Below are 21,094 nucleotides of genomic sequence, written 5' to 3' on the forward strand. Positions count from 1 at the left end.
ATTCAAAAAAAAATATGCGAAGAGCACAAAATATCTACTACTACACATATTAACTGCTGCCAGAATGGCCTTCGCTCAATGTTAGAAACAGCCATGTATACCTGCAGAGAAACTTGTCATACAAAAGGTCATGAATTGCACAGAAATGGACAAATTAATGCTGAGTTTAAAAGATAGAGAGGCATCGATATTTTATAATGTATGGAAACAATGGTATAACTGGATAGAACGGAGATAGATTAAAGATAGTTATTAAGTACAAGTAACAGATAAAATAAGAATGTAAAGACACACAATTTAATTTTTGCAAATAACGCAGGGGTTATTATCATAAGAAAAACACCACAAATTGTTGTTGTTAAATAAATTACATTTTATATGTAATAAAAGTTTAATAAAATGTATTTGGAAGATTTGTATAAATTCTCAGATTTGTAAAAAAGAGAACTGCCAAAAATATTTGTAGAAATGACTAAAAAATTAAATCTAATAGATATATGGAGAACATTAACCCAGAAAAGAGACAATTTACTTTTTATTCGAACTCCCATAAGTCACGGTCACGCATTGACATGGATGAGTGGAGAACTAGCAAAAGAAGTGACAGAAGTAGAAATTCTACCAAACTCATGGGCAGATCATAGCCCACTCAGAATCAACTGGAAGGGTAAAAAAAAACCAAGGAGAAGATGGATGTTAGATTCCCAATTACTGAAAGATGAGGAATTGATTAAGAAAATTAAGGAAGAACTAAATTTTTATTTTAAAGAAAATAACAATCAATATACAACAACCCAAAACTTATGGGATGCTATGAAACCTGTTATATGGGAATTATATTATAGTGCAGCAACACTAGTTTGGTTAAAAGGATTGATTACAGGAAATTACAAAACCAATACAAACAATCAAAAAATTAGAGACTAATTTACAGAACAGCCCACAAAACTTCCAACTACAAGAACAATTGACTATACAAACACAAACTTAATTTAGTCGAGCAGGAAGAACTGGTCAGAAACTTGAAGGCAACTAAACAAGTATACTTTCAACAAGCAAATAAGACAGGAAGATGGCTATCTTATAAATTCAAAAAAGAGAGAAAAAACCCTATCTATCAACTACAAGATGAAAATGGAGATTATCAGCATACAATAGAAAAGAAAAAAAAGAGCGCACATAAATATTTTGAGGATCTCTGTAAGAAAGAAAGAATAGATGTGGATCAGATTAGGGAGTGTCTAAGAGAAAAAACAGCCAGAGAAATAAAAGATGAATTGAAAGAAATCCTGACTAAGGACATAACCATGACCAAATTAAATTATGCAATCAGATCCCAGAAAAATAACAAGACACCGGGCCCCGATGGTTTTCCATCAGAATTTTATAAGGCAATAGAAGAACAAGTAGGACTAATAATAGTGGATTTATTCAATGAGGTATTAACATCAGCTAAAATGCTGGGTACGTGGAGGGAAGCATTAATTTCACTAATCCTGAAGGGGGATACTGATGCCAGACAGATACAAAACTATAGACCAATCTCCTTGTTAAATGTAGATTATAAAATATTCACTACTATCATTGCCAACAGATTAAAGAAAATTTTGAACAACTATATATATTTAGATCAAAATGGATTTCTCCCAAATAGACAAATTAGGAATAATTTAAGAATAATAATGGACAGTTTAGAATACTACGAAGCCCACCTGGAGAAACAAGCAGCCTTTGTTTTCTTGGACACACAAAAAGCATTTGACAACCTCAATTGGCAATTTATGATTCAACAAGTGTATGATATGTATTTTGGCACTAAATTTGAGAATATTATAACAGCAATATACTCGATACAAAAAGCAAAAATTATAATTAATGGAGAAAATACCCAAAGTTTAAATATAGAGAAAGGAGTTCAACAAGGCTGTCCTTTATCTCCTCTGCTCTTTATACTTTCACTAGAAATATTATTAGAACGAATCAGACAAAATCCAGAAATAAAAGGATTGAAAACCAGAAACGAAGAATATAAATTGCAAGCATTTGCAGAAGATTTGGCTTTTATTATTGAAGAACCATTAGAGAAAGGACAAGCATTAATTAAGGAATTAGAAAGATATGGAACTGTAGCAGGACTGAAAATCAATAAATAAATAAATAAATAAATAAATAAATAAATAAATAAATAAATAAATAAATAAATAAATAAATAAATAAATAAATAAATAAATAAATAAATAAATAAATAAATAAATAAATAAATAAATAAATAAATAAATAAATAAATAAATAAATAAATAAATAAATAAATAAATAAATAAATAAATAAATAAATAAATAAATAAATAAATAAATAAATAAATAAATAAATAAATAAATAAATAAATAAATAAATAAATAAATAAATAAATAAATAAATAAATAAATAAATAAATAAATAAATAAATAAATAAATAAATAAATAAATAAATAAATAAATAAATAAATAAATAAATAAATAAATAAATAAATAAATAAATAAATAAATAAATAAATAAATAAATAAATAAATAAATAAATAAATAAATAAATAAATAAATAAATAAATAAATAAATAAATAAATAAATAAATAAATAAATAAATAAATAAATAAATAAATAAATAAATAAATAAATAAATAAATAAATAAATAAATAAATAAATAAATAAATAAATAAATAAATAAATAAATAAATAAATAAATAAATAAATAAATAAATAAATAAATAAATAAATAAATAAATAAATAAATAAATAAATAAATAAATAAATAAATAAATAAATAAATAAATAAATAAATAAATAAATAAATAAATAAATAAATAAATAAATAAATAAATAAATAAATAAATAAATAAATAAATAAATAAATAAATAAATAAATAAATAAATAAATAAATAAATAAATAAATAAATAAATAAATAAATAAATAAATAAATAAATAAATAAATAAATAAATAAATAAATAAATAAATAAATAAATAAATAAATAAATAAATAAATAAATAAATAAATAAATAAATAAATAAATAAATAAATAAATAAATAAATAAATTATAATAAACTATTACAACAAACAAACAAAAAAAGATTTAGAACTATGGATGAAGATGCAACTGTCACTTTTAGGAAGAATAGCAACCATAAAACTGTCTATACTACCAAAATTTCTATACTTGTTCCAGACTATTCCAGTCAAATTAGAAAATACTTTTTTCAATGACCTTAACAAAACAACAGCAAAATTTATTAGACAAGGGAAAAAACCCAGAATAAAAATGAAATCTCTACAAGACATGAAGAGCAGAGGAGGGTTTGGATTGCCAAATTGGGAATTATATTATAGTGCAGCAACATTAGTTTGGTTAAAGGATTGGATTAATTTAAAGAATAAAAGAATATTAGCTATAGAAGGTCATGACCTGCAGAGTGGATGGCATACCTTTCTGTGAGAAACAAGACCTACCAAACAACAGTACTTCCATAGACACCTGATTAGAGACTCGCTAATAAATAATTGAATTAAAGTTAAAAAGAAGCATTATATAAAAATAATAACTTGGCTATCCACAATGGAAGCAATGATCCTCCCAAATAACTTAGACTTGAACAAAATGTTAAAATACAAAGATCTATTAGATACCCATGGAAAATTAAAAACAATACAGGACCTCCAAGAACAAGGGCTACGAGTTGACTGGTGTGCTTATATCCAATTACAAAACCAATACAAACAAGACATAAAAGATTGTGGAATACATCTTAAACCACAACAATTAAACAAAATTAATTAGGATCAGATTAAAAAAAATCACCAAAATTTACAAATATCTTCTCGAAGTAGAAATGGAAGAAGTAGTAGTGAAAGGATGCATGATTGCATGGGGTCAAAATATTGGACACAACATAAATTTATCAGATTGGGAGAACATATGGAACAGAAATCATAAATTAACAAAATCAGCAGCATATAAAGAAAATGCATATAAAATGTTCTATAGGTGGCATCTACCCACTCGAGATTAGCGAAAATGTACCCCAAAATGAGCCCCATATATTGGAAATGCAAAAAGAAAGAGGGAACATATTACCATTTAGTGTATAACATCCCTATCAACTTCCTTCATGCCGTGAATATTTGTATATATCTCAATTGTATCACCATTACATTTTTCTTAAGCAACAAAATCCCAAACATTTTTACTAGAAAACCTCTGAATCAGTTTTGCTACCTTCTCCTGCCTTCCCCTACACTATTCTTTATTTACTTGAATTGCTTTGTTGTTAGATTGAACATTCACCCAGGTTTAGAGGAATGCTTCTGGAGTTCTCTACATCTCTGACTCATTAGTTATCATTGACAAATATGGCCAGCTAATGTTACTGGACATCTAGGCAAAGTTTAAAAAGGCACCAGGCCCAACGAAGAGCTTTAAGGGACTTGTCTTACTTCTTTCTATTGAGAAAATTTTCCATTTACACCCTTTGCTTAACAAACGATAGAAGACACAGTCTCTTATCCCATGACCTCTAAGCTTGCCCAGACGTTTTGACGCAGAACATATGAAAGGTTCTTTGAAAGTTCAAATATACAATTTATTATTTATTGATTACTAAGAACAAAAATTCCTAGCGCACTGTCCTGCAGTGGCAGTAAACACAATTAATGCTGTTATGTACCATATAAGGAGTGAGCTATAGTCTTCAATCAGCCTCCAAAAAGGTGGGAAAATACTTAAAGCTCATTGGTTAAGCCATCTGACAGCCCTCTATAAAAGAGGACACTGCCAGACAAGCAGGTTGTTGGGTTGTACTGGTCTACTAATAAAGAGCTGTTGTTACTGAAAAAGCTGTGTCCGTTTCTTCCATCATCAAATCTAACAAATACAATCAAAGCTGATTGGCTCCTTATCAACCTGCTGAGAAAACCACGTCTTCAGGGCCTTTCAGAAAAGTACAAATAGTCCTCAAGTTATGACCACAATTGAGCCCAAATTTTCTGTTGTTAAATAAATTACATTTTTCTTAAGCAACAAAATCCCAAACATTTTTACTAGAAAACCTCTGAATCAGTTTTGCTACCTTCTCCTGCCTTCCCCTACACTATTCTTTATTTACTTGAATTGCTTTGTTGTTAGATTGAACATTCACCCAGGTTTAGAGGAATGCTTCTGGAGTTCTCTACATCTCTGACTCATTAGTTATCATTGACAAATATGGCCAGCTAATGTTACTGGACATCTAGGCAAAGTTTAAAAAGGCACCAGGCCCAACGAAGAGCTTTAAGGGACTTGTCTTACTTCTTTCTATTGAGAAAATTTTCCATTTACACCCTTTGCTTAACAAACGATAGAAGACACAGTCTCTTATCCCATGACCTCTAAGCTTGCCCAGACGTTTTGACGCAGAACATATGAAAGGTTCTTTGAAAGTTCAAATATACAATTTATTATTTATTGATTACTAAGAACAAAAATTCCTAGCGCACTGTCCTGCAGTGGCAGTAAACACAATTAATGCTGTTATGTACCATATAAGGAGTGAGCTATAGTCTTCAATCAGCCTCCAAAAAGGTGGGAAAATACTTAAAGCTCATTGGTTAAGCCATCTGACAGCCCTCTATAAAGAGGACATTGCCAGACAAGCAGGTTGTTGGGTTGTACTGGTCTACTAATAAAGAGCTGTTGTTACTGAAAAAGCTGTGTCCGTTTCTTCCATCATCAAATCTAACAAATACAATCAAAGCTGATTGGCTCCTTATCAACCTGCTGAGAAAACCACGTCTTCAGGGCCTTTCAGAAAAGTACAAATAGTCCTCAAGTTATGACCACAATTGAGCCCAAATTGTTGTTGTTAAATAAATTACATTTTATATGTAATAAAAGTTTAATAAAATGTATTTGGAAGATTTGTATAAATTCTCATGAAAACTGCGTGTCTGATCTGGGTTTCAATGATTTTGGCATCAAACATTTTATGTCTTGAAAAAGCAAAGATGTCTGAATATAGATTCTTGCCTTGCACTTACCAATAACATTTTCTTTGCACTTGCACTGGCCTGAATTTTGGTGACAGGTAGTATCTCCATCAACCGTCCCAGAGGCATTACAGCTACAGGAGCTGCAGCCATCAGGGTTGAATTCTTGCAGATTGTAGAATCCTTCCTGGCATTGATTGCATTGTCTACCAGACACATGTCTTTTGCAATTACATTTTCCTCCAATCTAAAAATAGATATAAAAAGTGAGATCAAATGTTGTGCACTTTTCCTCTCTTTCCTTGTGCATACTCATTAGTGAAATGAGTGATTACTAGGTTAGATAATCTTCAAACAGAAACAGGAATTTGTTTCATGCACCAATAGTTATTCACTAAAAAGAGAGCTAGAGAAACAGCAGGAAGTTAATACATTCACCTCAAGAAGAGTAAGTAGTTTGAGGAGAAAGATGCTTTGATGCATTCCTGAACCTTTATCAAACCACTCCACATATGGGCAGCTTAGTCATATGTAACTTTCTTAGATGATTTAGTGCTGATATTTCAGACACTGTAGTATATCCCCCAATTTCCATGCAACTTAATTTGTAAAACATTACAAACTAAGATCCATCTTAATCCAACATTGTGTTTTTCATAGTAGTCATCTAGATACTTCTATGATGCTCACAAGCAAGGGATAGAGTTACCACACCCTACTGCTATTTCCCTGCAATTGGTACTTGGAGGTATGCTGCCCTACATCCAGAAGAAAGACTAAATATTTAACCGGAATTAACAGGCCTATTTCCAATCAGCTTTCGTGTATAACATCCCTATCAACTTCCTTCATGCCGTGAATATTTGTATATATCTCAATTGTATCACCATTACATTTTTCCTAAGCAACAAAATCCCAAACATTTTTACTAGAAAACCTCTGAATCAGTTTTGCTATCTTCTCCTGCCTTCCCCTACACTATTCTTTATTTACTTGAATTGCTTTGTTGTTAGATTGAACATTCACCCAGGTTTAGAGGAATGCTTCTGGAGTTCTCTACATCTCTGACTCATTAGTTATCATTGACAAATATGGCCAGCTAATGTTACTGGACATCTAGGCAAAGTTTAAAAAGGCACCAGGCCCAACGAAGAGCTTTAAGGGACTTGTCTTACTTCTTTCTATTGAGAAAATTTTCCATTTACACCCTTTGCTTAACAAACGATAGAAGACACAGTCTCTTATCCCATGACCTCTAAGCTTGCCCAGACGTTTTGACGCAGAACATATGAAAGGTTCTTTGAAAGTTCAAAATTCAATTATTACTTTATTGATTACTAAGAACAAAAATTCCTAGCGCACTGTCCTGCAGTGGCAGTAAACACAATTAATGCTGTTATGTACCATATAAGGAGTGAGCTATAGTCTTCAATCAGCCTCCAAAAAGGTGGGAAAATACTTAAAGCTCATTGGTTAAGCCATCTGACAGCCCTCTATAAAAGAGGACATTGCCAGACAAGCAGGTTGTTGGGTTGTACTGGTCTACTAATAAAGAGCTGTTGTTACTGAAAGAGCTGTGTCCGTTTCTTCCATCATCAAATCTAACAAATACAATCAAAGCTGATTGGCTCCTTATCAACCTGCTGAGAAAACCACGTCTTCAGGGCCTTTCAGAAAAGTACAAATAGTCCTCAAGTTATGACCACAATTGAGCCCAAATTTTCTGTTGTTAAATGAAATATTTGTTAAGTGAGCTTTGCTCCATTTTATGACCTTTCTTGACATAGTTGTTATGTGAATCACCACAGTTGATAAGTTAGTAACACGGTTGTTAAGTGAATCTGGCTTCCTCATTTATTTTGTATGTCAAAAGGTTGCAAAAAGGTCAGAGGTCCTTTGTACACAGCAATGGTATAAGTATGAGTCAGTTGCCAAGCATCTGAATTTTGATCCCATGGATATGGAGATGCTACAAAGATTGTAAGTGTGAAAAATGGTCATGTCACTTTTTTCAGTACTGTTGTACATACAATGTTCATATTTACTAAGCACATTTATTGAAAATTTACTGGAATTGCATCCTGGATTATGAGCATTTTTTAAAAAAAACAAAAAACAAATCTATCTGAAATATCTTTCAGAACACAGTTGTGAATATAGTGCTTTTATAATAAAAGAAGTATTAAACTGAAGGGTTTTTTTTAATCTATAAAGATAAAACCCATATACTTATTCTCTTGTGGAATTCTGTATCTTCGTTTAGGTTAAATGACATATAACTGGTTCTTTACAGAAAAGCATTGATGAACTGCTCGGAATGGTAAATTATGCAGCGAAAGTGTATCCTGAGCCATTTAAACACACTTTCTTGAAAATTATCCTTGTGACGTGACAATTAATTTTCATGAGCCAGGACCTTATTCCTTACGATTCCATCTTCCATGGGTCAGCCTTGGAAACACTTCCTTCAATAATGCCTTTCTATCTCATGTAATTCATTTCTGCCCATTTTCTCCAGACTTATTAATCTATTTTTAATGCCTCTTAATCATTCTGCTCTATCTTGGTTTTTACTGCTACAGTCTATTTATGCCTTATTGAGCTGTACAGACCAGCCCATTTTTCCTTATTTTCTTTTTTTATATCATCTTGGTGTTTCACCTAATTTCTTACTCTTGCTGAGCTTCAGGTTTAAAATGAAACAAAAGAAAAAAAGAAGAAGAAAATCCTGCAACTGCCTTATTACCTGCAATTAGAACAACTTAAGAGTAAGCTATTGTCAGTATGGAATAATCAGCAATTAAAACTAGGATTTCAGAAGTAGCATTTGATTTAATTATTTAAAACATTTATATAGCCACCCATTTTGTATCACATCCTGGGTATCTCCTATAAAAAATATATAAAATGATTGAAACCCTAAACATTAAAATCAAAAACCTACTGTCCAATCAAGCTTCTGACATGCAGTCACCTCATCCTTGAGGGATAAGCCAGATCTTCCGTGCTTTTATGAAAGGCTAGGAGGATAGAAGCCTGCTGAACTTCAGTGGGAAAAGGATTTCCTAGGACAGAGTTTCCACAGAAATGGCATTCTTATAAGGTGGCTGTGTTTAAGGGGTGGGACTACAAGCATACCTAGCTGGTAGAATTCAAATCTTTTTACTACTGGTTCTGTGGGTGTGGCTTGGTGGGCATGGCAGGGGAAGAATACTGCAAAATCTCCATTCCCATCCCACTCCAGGGGAAGGATACTGCAAAATCCCCATTCCCTCCACACTCCTGGGAGAAGGATATTGCAAAATCTCCATTCCCACCCCACTCTGGGGCCAGCCAAAGGTGGTATTTGGCAGTTCTCTGAACTACTCAAAAGTTCCGCTACTGGTTCTCCAGAACCTGCTGAATAGCATCCTGAGCCTATCTAACCTGGTAGGATGAGGAGATGACTTTAGGAAAAGACAGTCCTGAAGACAAATCTGGCCATATGTCATATTTAAAGGTGATAACTTTTAGAAGGCTTTTACCATTGAATTGCACCTGGAAAAAAATAGACGGCAGTGCAGCTGATGCAACAGAGGTGTTATATGGATAAACCTAGGGGTACTCATCACTGTGTGTGCCACTACATTCTGGACCAGTTGAAGTTTCCAGGTGGTCTTCAAGGGCAGTCCCTTATAGAGTGCATTGCAGTCTTCCAAATGGAAGGACACCATGGCATGACTAACTATCATCAAGGATTTATTTCCTATCTATTCAATTTTTGCACTTTCCTATCTATTCAATTTTTGCACAATTGAATATCAATTGTGATATTCAGTTGCTTCTGGAAACCTAAAGAATTGTCCAGGTTTTATGGTCTGACTGTCGGCTGCCTGAAATTTGGCAGTTCAAATCTCACCAGGCTCAAGGTTGACTCAGCCTTCATCCTTCGGTAAAATGAGGAGCCAGATTGTTGGGGGCAATATGCTGACTCTGTAAACTGCTTAGAGAGGGGCTGTAGAGCACTGTGAAGCAGTATATAAGTCTAAGTGCTATTGCTATATCAAAACTTCCTATATTTTCATGGTTTTTTGAACAATGAAAGGTACCAGTTAAAGTCTGTTCTCAGTAAGAAGAAAAACATACATAATGCCAAAGAAAAAGGAACATATCAGAATGTTTCAAGGCAAGATATTTCTTATCACGGCCCTGGTGTACCAAAATGTGTTAAGGGAAACAATTTTCAACTAACTTTCCATATAGTTTTCTTGTCCTTTGAAAGAGATGGGTTGATCAATACACTATGTTGCTTACATGCAAATGAAAACCAAAAGTTTATAAAGTCATTGGTAATTTTTATATGAAATTAGTCTTTTCAATTATGGTAAATAAAATAATAACTTGATATAGACATGACTGCCTTCTGAACTCTTCCTTACTCTATTCTGAAATTACTGTATCTCCCTACATTTTAGAAATGTAGGCTCTGCGCATGCGCAAGTATGGCGGCTTGTTAGAGGAGTCGGAATCGGCGCTGGAGGTTTTCCCGAGAATGGTGGGCTTTGGGTGACTCACCTAGCTGCTCCTGTCCCCCGGTATGCTTTACCATCTCTCTGGCTGCTGCAAGAGAGGTTTTTTGTTCCTCTCGGATGTGCAGCGGTCGAGAACGGGCCGACGGAAGAGCGGCGGGTCGGATGATGGCGGCCATCTTCGGGGCGCGAGGGAGGCCTGCTGTTTGCTGCGGGCTCCGGCCTCGATTTCGGCCCGACTCCTGCCGCGACATCACTTCTGGCCCGTTTGCCCCACCGGCACTTTGTTGCGCCGGGCGAGGACCTGGTGGGCCGCGAGGCGTCTTTCCAGCGGCGTCTTTCCAGCGGCGTCCAGCGGTGTCCTCTGCTTTACGATCCTATCGGCGGTGGGCGTGGTGAGGCCGCGGTGGGAGAAGAGGCCTGAGACGAGGCTGCGGTTTGCTCCCCTCTATCGGCGTTTTACATCGCGTTTTCCATCTGGCCCTATTGATTGCCTGCTTCTCCCCCCCCCATCAGACTTTTAAACATCGTACTTCTAGACATCGAAGGGGCGAAGGATTCTTCCTAGCCTATAGTTGTCCGCCCCTGACTTTTGATCCTTGAAGGGGTGTAGGTTTTCCCGGCCTTCATTCGCCTTCTCTTCCTGGTTCCATCTATCCGAGCTGGCCCCCTGCCACGTTGGGACCTGTGGCCTTTTGGGGTCAGTAGCTGGCTGTGGACAGGTCTTGGCCTTAGCAGCCCGCAGCGCACTCTCGGAGTAATTGGAGAGGGGCGGTATGATAGGCTTGGTGGAGAAACTGACAACGGACATCGATGGTGGGGACTGTGATGCCATCCATTTTCTATCCTATGGGTTTCTGGACTGGACTATGGATAGTCTGATAGTAATTTCTACCTTATTAAGATCTTTTGGTGGGAACTTTATCCATAGGTTTAACCATGGAGGCTGTCGGTCTACCTGTTTTTGGTTTTATCATCTTTATCATCTAGTTCCAGCTTTTATTCGTCCTACTTGTCAACTGGACACCCATTGGAGGTTTTATCATCTACTAACGTCCTACCACCTGGGACTGTGTCATCTTACCATCCTTCACCGATTCGTACTTTTTCTATGCGTTACGCTGCACATGAACTTTTGCGCCTGCGAGGTGCCCCTGCCTCGCAGGAATGGCCCGCTTCGTTACCGAGGGCCGGCCTCAATGACGGGTCTTGGGACCCACAGAGGTGGCATGCGAAGAGGAAGAGCCTTTGGGGTTTTTTAGATAGGGCATTTTTAAGGGGTGGGAGGGAAAGGGCGGGTGTTGGGGGAAACCCGTCGGGTGGGGGTCCAGTTCCTGCGTATGCTCGTGGCGGTAAGTTAATAGGTCCGAGGGTCATGGGGGGAGTTTGTGTTCCATCGGTAGAGGGTGGTCCTATTTCCACGGTAAGGGGGAGGGGCAGATATGGCGGGAGTGGGGGCTCATATCGTTCTATGGGGGCGCGTCCTCGATGCTTGCAGGCGATCACGCGCCCCGAGCCCTCAGACTCCTCCCGTTCCCCGGATGGTCAAGACCCTCAGAGCCCGGGCCTTCGGCTGATGCTGTGCAACGCACGGTCCGTGGCCAATAAGGCCCCCCTAATTTATGACCTTATTCAGGGGGGTGCCGCGGACTTTATGGGCGTTACGGAGACCTGGTTGGGCGCAGAAGGGGGCGTGCCCCTTGTTCAAATGTGCCCGCCGGGTTTCCGAGCATTCCATCAGCCAAGGGCCCAGGGTAGGGGTGGAGGGGTGGCGGTTGTGATTAGAGAGAGCCTGGAGCCGAGGGAGACCACTGTACCTCAGATTGCCGGGTGTGAATCCCTCTTTGTGAGGTGGGGTCATAGATGTCAGGTGGGCTTGTTTGTCACGTACCTGGCTCCTTGCGGCATGGCAGCAGCCCTGCCCGAGCTCCTGGAGGTGTTGGCTGGAGTGGCGGTGGAGACCCCCAGACTTATTGTCATGGGGGACTTTAACTTGCCATCGACCGGCCTGTCATCTTCAGTTGCTCGGGAGTTCATGGCTTCCATGACGGCCTTGGACCTGACTCAAGTAGTTGATGGCCCTACTCACAGTGGGGGTGGCACTCTGGATTTGATTTTCATCTCTGGACAGTGGTTGAAGGATCTGGACTTGAGGGATTTAGTCATTGAGCCTTTGTCATGGTCAGATCACTTCCTCCTTCGCCTAGACTTTCTGACCGCCACTCAACACCGCAGGGAGACGGAACCAATTCGCTGGTTCCGTCCCAGGCGCCTGATGGACCCGGAGAGGTTCCAGACGGAGCTTGGGCCGTTTCCTGAGGGTCTGGCTCACGGCACGGCCGAGGAACTTGTCGTGGCTTGGGAACGAGCCGCGGCGGGGGCCTTGGATCGTGTCGTGCCTTTGCGGCCTCTGACCCGGCGTAGGTCTCAACCAGCTCCCTGGTATTCAGAGGAGCTGAGGGAGATGAAACGCCGGAGAAGACGCCTAGAGAGTTCTTGGAGGTCCAGTCGTTCGGAGGCTGATCGGACACTAGTTAGGTCCTATACTAGGACTTACCTAGTGGCAATGGGGGAAGCGAGACGTTGCTACGTCTCCTCCCTCATTGCGTCGGCAGATAACCGCCCGGCCGCCCTGTTTCGGGTAACTCGCTCCCTCCTTCAACAGGGGGAGCGGGATGACCCGTTGCAGGGACGTGCTGAGGAGTTTAGTGGTTATCTATACGACAAAATCGTTCAGCTTCGGGACGGTCTGGACCAAAATTGGGTAGATCCGGGTGGGATGTCTGAGAGCCGTCTTGTTGAGATTGTTTGGGATGAGTTTGACCCTGTGGCTCCCGAGGACATGGACAGGTTGCTGGGTAGGCTGAATGCCACCACATGTTTACTGGACCCGTGTCCCTCCTGGTTGGTGCTGGCCGCACAGGATGTGACACGAGGCTGGCTCCAGGGGGTCTTTCCGGCCGCCTTGAAAGAGGCGGTGGTGAGGCCTCTCCTCAAGAAGCCTTCCCTGGACCCAGCTGTGTTAGGTAATTATCATCCGGTCTCCAACCCGCGCGAAGGTTGTAGAGAGTGTGGTGGCATGTCAGCTGCCCCGGTACCTGGAGGAAACCGTCTATCTAGACCCGTTCCAGTCCGGCTTCCGGCCCGGTTACAGCACTGAGACGGCTTTGGTCGCGTTGGTGGATGATCTCTGGAGGGCCAGGGACAGGGGTTATTCCTCTGCCTTGGTCCTATTAGACCTCTCAGCGGCTTTTGATACCATCAACCATGGTATCTTGCTGCACCGGTTGGAGGGATTGGGAGTGGGAGGCACCGTTTATCGGTGGTTCTCCTCCTATCTCTCCGATCGGTCGCAGACGGTGTTGACGGGGGGGGCAGAGGTCGGCCCCGAGACGCCTCACTTGTGGGGTGCCTCAGGGGTCGATTCTCTTGCCCCTCTTGTTCAACATCTATATGAAGCCTCTGGGTGAGATCATCAGTGGTTTCAGTGTGAGGTACCAACTGTACGCTGACGACATTCAGCTGTACTTTTCCACACCGGACCACCCCAATGAAGCTATCGAGGTGTTGTCCCGGTGTCTGGAGGCTGTACGGGTCTGGATGGGGAGAAACAGGCTCAAGCTCAATCCCTCCAAGACGGAGTGGCTGTGGATGCCGGCATCCCGGTACAGTCAGCTGCAGCCGCGGCTGACTGTTGGGGGCGAGTCATTGGCCCCAATGGAGAGGGTGCGCAATTTGGGCATTCTCCTGGATGGACGGCTGTCTTTTGAAGACCATTTGACAGCCGTCTCCAGGAGAGCCTTCCACCAGGTTCGCCTGGTGCGCCAGTTGCGCCCCTTTCTAGACCGGGATGCCTTGTGCACGGTCACTCATGCTTTCGTGACATCTCGCCTGGACTACTGCAATGCTCTCTACATGGGGCTCCCCTTGAGGAGCACCCGGAGACTCCAGGTAGTTCAGAATGCAGCTGCGCGGGTGATAGAGGGAGCCCCTCGTGGCTCCCATGTAACACCTCTTCTGCGCAGACTGCACTGGCTGCCTGTGGTTTTCCGGGTGCGCTTCAAGGTTTTGGTAATGATCTTCAAAGCGCTCCATGGCATAGGGCCGGGGAAGGGCCTTTTCTGTGGGGGCTCCCACCCTCTGGAACGAGCTTCCCCCAGGACTTCGTCAACTTCCTGACCTTCGGACCTTCCGCCGCGAGCTTAAGACACATTTATTCATTTGCGCAGGACTGGACTAGGGTTTTAAATTTTTAAATGATTAAATTTTAGCTTGGGTTTTAAATTGGGTTTTATTATTTATATCTTATTTTAAATATTTGGCCTTTATAATAAGTTTTTTAGTTGAATGTTTTTATTCTGTACATTTGTGTGTTTTTATATGGCTGTACACCGCCCTGAGTATCTCCTTAGGGAGATAGGGCGGTATAGAAATACGAATAAATAAATAAATAAATAAATAAATAATAAATAAAAAGCTTTTGCCATCATCTAACACTTATAAAGGCAGACAGACAGAGTGTATATTAAATCCTATTCTCCACATTTGTGCTATTTAAGGTATCTGGTGATGGAGAAAATACTTTCAAAATTCTCACCAAAATTATTGCAATTCTTTTTAAAACAATTTCATTTATTTAGAAAGAAACACAGATTCCCCCATTTCTGAATACATTTCAAAGCCAAATTGTAAAAACTACTGACAGTATAAGGTTTAGAAAAGTCCATATACAATGAGCAACATAGGATGTCAGCAATTATAAGCTACATTGCCCTTCTCAAAATATATGCTGTTTCCTAACTTTTTTCAGGTTCTAATTTTTAATGTACTCTATCAATAACCCCTTTTCTAATATATATCCCAATATTTATGGTTCATCAAAACAGTCTTTCCTGAACCATACATTCTTTTCTCAAAAGGAAACTGTCAGTCAATTTTCCTATATCCATGGGATGAAGTAAGGAAAGTGGGAGGGGACGATCTGGTCCATTCTTTTAAAGATATTCTTTGAATGCAATCCTGTACGCATTTATGTAGGTGGGGCTTCTCTGAAAACAGTAGGCCTTACTAAGGGCAACATGTATTCAGCAAACTTAATTGTCTTGGCAGGGTTTGAGATAGGATAAGTCAGGAAAAACTCCATTAGGACTTTCAGAACTCTATTACTGCAGCTTATAATATAGAATGTTGACAGCCTGATAAGAGTGTCTGTCTGTCTGTCTGTCTGTCTCTGTCTGTCTGTCTGTCCCTCTGTCCCTTTCTTTCTTAGGGCTAAACTGGTGTTAATATAATACCTTTACATTCCTTCTTATAAGAAACTTCCATATTTCTCTAAAGATTGAGATTATCATGGTAACATAGTTCATAAATTCTTTGACTACTGTTATCCCATTTTCACCTTTAAAAATTTGGCAAAACAGAAATATTGAAGTCTAAAATAGTAAAAGAAATTTCCAAGAACTTGGTGAACCCGTCTTCATTTTTTTTTTCAATCTTGATCATGGGAATTAATGCCAATGGCAACCAATTTAAAGGTAACTTGAGGACAAAGCCACTTACTTTATTGCAAAAGAGACTACCATTTTTGGTGCCTGCTGAGTAACATTCACAGGGTTTACAAACATCCAAAGCTGAGAGATCCACATCTATATGCCGATAGAAGAAATCATTACACAACTCACAATTTATTCCTGCAAAAAAGAAAAGGTTACGCAATGTAGCTTCCAATTCATGAAAATTAGCTGTATAATTCAAAATTAAATACAATTCCCTTGAGAGAATTATGTAATTTTCAGAACGTCCATTTTAATGCACCTTTCATCTCTACCTGCCAATTTAGTGATCCAGAGCATATGAAACAATGAACCTGTTACAAACTGTGTTTTACTCCATTAAACTTCCATCTGTTACATAACATGACACTCCTATGAAGCTAGGCTGTTGGGTATCTATTCTTTAAAATTGGAAATTATTCTTAAACTTCAAATTTTACAATTAGCTCCTAAGAACAAAAGCCAAGAGTACTGAAAGCTCCAAAAAATATCATCATGCAAAATGATGATTTAAGCAAGGTAGATGTTTTCATGTTTTATAAATGTTCAGCATGAAACAAAATCAGAATCCAATTGTAGGAAATTAGAGAATTCCACAGGTGTTGTCCTATCCTTAAAATAATTAATAGGATCAGAGCCACAAATGAACAACAGCAGGTCAGAATACACTAAAGTCAACAAAACTGCCTTACAAGGAAGAGGAGTTAGTTTGTTCTAGTAGAATTTATACTGCTTGAGAGTATCTATTGTTCTGAGTTACATATAGGAATTTTTCCCAATAGTACACTGAGATTAAAAATAATAGTATTTATTTTTAAATGACACAGAAGTGCAATATATCCCTAAATTACTGCTTAATCTCATCTTTAAGTTATCCCATTATAATTTAGTTTGGTTTTGTATTTTTGTGAACACCTATCATCTGAACAATCAGAGCAACAGGGTTCTATTAAAAGGGGGAATTTGTGGAAAATCACAGTTACTACAGCATATGGTTCTTTTCCCTTTATTGGAATGGACATGCCTTCTTTAAAGTGGCCTCTCCTGATTCAAAGCAAAGTCATGTTATGATGACTTCCGATAGCAACTCCGTGTTCTTTATTTTCTTGACACCCATCATACAGTATACTTAAATTATTAAACTAAATTATACTTCATTACTTGTTTTCCATTTATGATGTTTTAACTGAAAGAATTCTTTAAATTTCAATCAATTCAGTGCTGGACAAATCTGGGATCTCATCTATGCAAAATATGCTCTCCATATATATTGTATAATGTATAAATAAAAAATACATTCATTTTTCAACGATGATCATGTACATTACAAATAATACACATGCATGTAAATCAGGGGTCTCCAACCTTGGCCACTTTAAGACTTGTGGACTTCAACTACCAGAATTCCTCAGCCAGCTTTGCTGGCTGAGGAATTCTAGAAGTCGAAGTCCACAAGTCTTAAAGTGGCCAAGGTTGGAGACCCCTGATGTAAATCATATATAGGAGTTAGCCATAGCAGCTCCACCTTATTTTGTACCTAGATATTTCCAACAGACTTACAACTGTTTAGTACGTAATTTTTACTTTTTTCTGTAATGCATGGATTTACACAATAAATGGTTGGGTTGGGTGGAAATAATTCATATTATAGAATTCTACATTTTATACACCCACCTCTAATTAATGATGCTTTGGAAGAGCCAACCACAGAGCATCTGCATATGCCCCTGCAAATATATGTGCATTCCACTTGGTTGTGATAATTACCTGAGGTATTATGTTGACAATTATCACAGACTCCACCACCACCTCTATAATATTCATTAGGAAAGTAATCTATTGTCCTGTTGTAATGACAGCTTACAGCATGGCTAAAACATTGACAAGGTTTGCAATTATAAGCATGAACTTGATCTCCTGGATGGAATGGCTTGTCATTGTACAGTGGGTGACAGCGATCACACTGAAATAGAGAATTAGTCAGAAATGATTCTTTAGAACAGATATATGAATACAAATGCCGTGCACATTTGTATTCAATATGTTGTTACATATTGACCTGTCTATCATTAATTTTATGGAGATAGGAGAAAAGAAAAGATGTAAAATAATTTTAAAACAATGTGCTCTACAAATTATTTACAGGTAGTCCTCGAGATATAACCATAACAGAACATGCCATTAAAATTGTATTTTGCAACAGCCATTAAATTGTTTCACTTAACAATTCCCCCATCTCTGCTCCCCCAAATGCAATTGTTAAACAAATGTGTAGATCACTGTAGAACATACAGGTGGGGGAGGACTTTGGATGCCTAGCACAGCCACAGGTCTGCCAGCCCTGGCCCTCCCAAGGCCTCCCCCAACCCTGAGTCACCCTGTGGTCTGCTTCCTGCCCCTTAGGTCCTCACAGGCCTTTCCTCATTTTCCCCAGGTATTCCCCAATACATGCAAATGTATTCTTGAAATAGGCTTTATCTTATTTGCAAATCTCAGTATTTTTCTTATTTAGGATTCTCAATAGCAGAACCACATCTGGTTGAAGCAACCTTAACCACCAAGCCATCTGAATGCTAAGCACAGGATTACTTGAAAACTATCTGTTTGCCTAGAATTTTGAAACACAGATAGAATGAGCTATAAAAAATGTATCACTGCTGCTGTTTGAATATTTAATGTTTACAGCTGCATAATTATTTAAAAAAATTCAGGGTATATAATTCTCCTGCTCAGTTCCCAGAATTCTCCTCCTCCTCCTCCTCCTCCTCCTCCTCCTCCTCCTCCTCCTCCTCCTTCATTGTATACTATTGTTTCCTCAACCTCTGAGTTTCATGGCAAATTATGAGTCTCAGTAAATAAGCTCGTGTGGTTAGAATGCAGTGCTGCAGGCTACTTCTGCTGACTGTCAGCTAACTGCAATTTGGCAGTTCGAAGCTCACGAAGCTCAAGATTGACTCAGCCTTCCATCGTTCCAAGGTTGGTAAAATGAGGACCCTGATTGTCGGGGGCAATACGCTGACTCTGTAAACTGTTTAGGGAGGGCTGTAAAAGCACTATGAAGCGGTATATAAGTCTAAGTGCTATTGCTATTGTGTATACACATTCTTCTCACACCCCAAAATAGTTTGCTGCCATGATAGAATGTATGTACATTCTGATAGATGTACATACCAGTGTATGAACATAAAGAGACATAAACTCCTTAATCACTCACAGACATTGTGGTAAACACTGTCTCCAATGTAATTAAGAAGACGAAATGCTACTTATTTCAGAAAAGACAAACAATGGTTCACATATCTACAAAGTAGCTGTTTTATTAAACCAGAGAAGAAACACAACCAACATAGAGATAGGATTGTTCAAGCGGGTTAAAGTTTTCCTCACCCAGTCTTGATTAAAATGCCTTTTTTTCCCCAGTAGACAAACATCAATGGTAAACAGAAATCTCACTTGTATAACATAGGAGAAATCCTATTTCTCCCATCCATTACCTTGATAATATTCTTGGAAAGGAGCTTTAAATTGGCTCCCTCCTGACATCAAGATTAGGTTATCCAATATAGAGATGTATCTGAAACTAAATGTAACAGTACACAGAATTTCGAAAGCTTCACAGATAATGGCCAAGAATTACTAATCTGTACTATAATAGGGTATGCAGAGAACAAATTACTTCACTAATAAACCAGAATTTCACTATTCTCTTGAGACACTTGGGAATAAACTTAGCATTCCATTCCAAAAAACAATCCATAGAACTTTGTTTTAAAAAGTTTCCATATATGCAACTTCAGCTAATGCAACTTGGAAAAAGAAAACCAAGCAGCATCTTGTTTGCATATTCAATTTTGAAAAAAAATAATCCAAATTAACCAAGGATCATTTTACAATCTTTTATTGAATTGCTTTAATCAAATTTAACAGAGTTTACATAGAGTGAACTATTCTAAAAGTCCAAACTACTAGAATTAATTTATGTATACAGGGTATGAAATTCATATTTAATTCCCTCAAGGCCATGGGTTCAGACAGCCATTTAAAATAATACAGAAAAAACCTTTCCTGTTAGTCATTACACAGACTCAAGTCAGCTATGTAGAATGCTAGTATATTTATTTGGTGATTGTACTTTTCTCTAACCTATATAAGAGCATCTTTAATTTCCTGTCACTATTCTAGCTTGCTCGTCTTGAGGAAACTTTGACAACTTCAATTTTAATTGGCTATTTGAAATGAAGATCTCATGGCTTTTCATCAACTGTGCAAAGTAAATTGCATTCCTGTGGGATAACAACCAAATTTTTTGCTAAAGCATTGGGTTCTGTACAATTCTGCGCTCTAGTAGATTGTCTGGGAATGCAGTCTTTCAATATTCAAGACTGCACCTTGCAATTTCAATAAATACTTTCCACAAATTATTTTAGAAATCTAGGATCTATGGCCTGTGAAATTAAATCAGTTTGCCAAGGATGAGTTCTTAGAGAAACCCATCATTATCACAAAAATCTCAAAAAAAAAATAATTCAAAATTTTTCAGCTTATAAAATTCCTGGTATAGATTGGCCTTTGCTGTATGTCAGAAATGGTTTGGACAATCCATTTAAAGATACTTATTTTCATTCATGCATACTTTGGTTTTGACAACCACATCTGAAGCATTTTGTTTCATTCAGTATCATTTGAAAAAGATACACCTAGATATTGTATCACCTGAAAGAAAAAATAACTTTATATATAAATATAGTACTCTTCCGTGGATATGAAGCTCTCATTAAATTGTTAGGCTAAGCAGTTTTTGCTATTTTTATACAAAAATGACTACTTTATTAATAAGCAGTTAAATTATGCATGTCATAATATCCATAGTTATAGATATAGCAGAAGATACAGATATGGAAACAGAAATTAAATATAGCATAGGTATAGTTGTCATCAAAAATCTTAAACTGCATTTTTATTGTAGGGAATAGTAAATTAACTGTTTACCAAACCAGTCTATATTCTGGCCCAGTCTAATAATAATCTAATAATAAT

General features: G+C 37.8%; 1 protein-coding gene across 1 annotated transcript in view; it reads right to left on the reverse strand.

Moving 5' to 3' along the window:
• The window catches only part of USH2A (usherin), a 587,033-nt gene that overhangs the window by 472,625 nt on the left and 93,314 nt on the right, over positions 1–21,094 (reverse strand). Inside the window, exons 9-11 of the mRNA XM_058169610.1 lie at positions 17,825–18,020; positions 16,065–16,195; positions 6,049–6,244 (exon numbers count right to left, since the gene is read on the reverse strand). Of these exons, the coding sequence (XP_058025593.1) occupies positions 6,049–6,244; positions 16,065–16,195; positions 17,825–18,020 (523 nt within the window). The remainder of the gene's footprint in view (positions 1–6,048; positions 6,245–16,064; positions 16,196–17,824; positions 18,021–21,094) is intronic.

The sequence above is a fragment of the Ahaetulla prasina genome, chromosome 1 (assembly GCF_028640845.1).
Source record: "Ahaetulla prasina isolate Xishuangbanna chromosome 1, ASM2864084v1, whole genome shotgun sequence".
Lineage (NCBI taxonomy): Eukaryota > Metazoa > Chordata > Lepidosauria > Squamata > Colubridae > Ahaetulla > Ahaetulla prasina.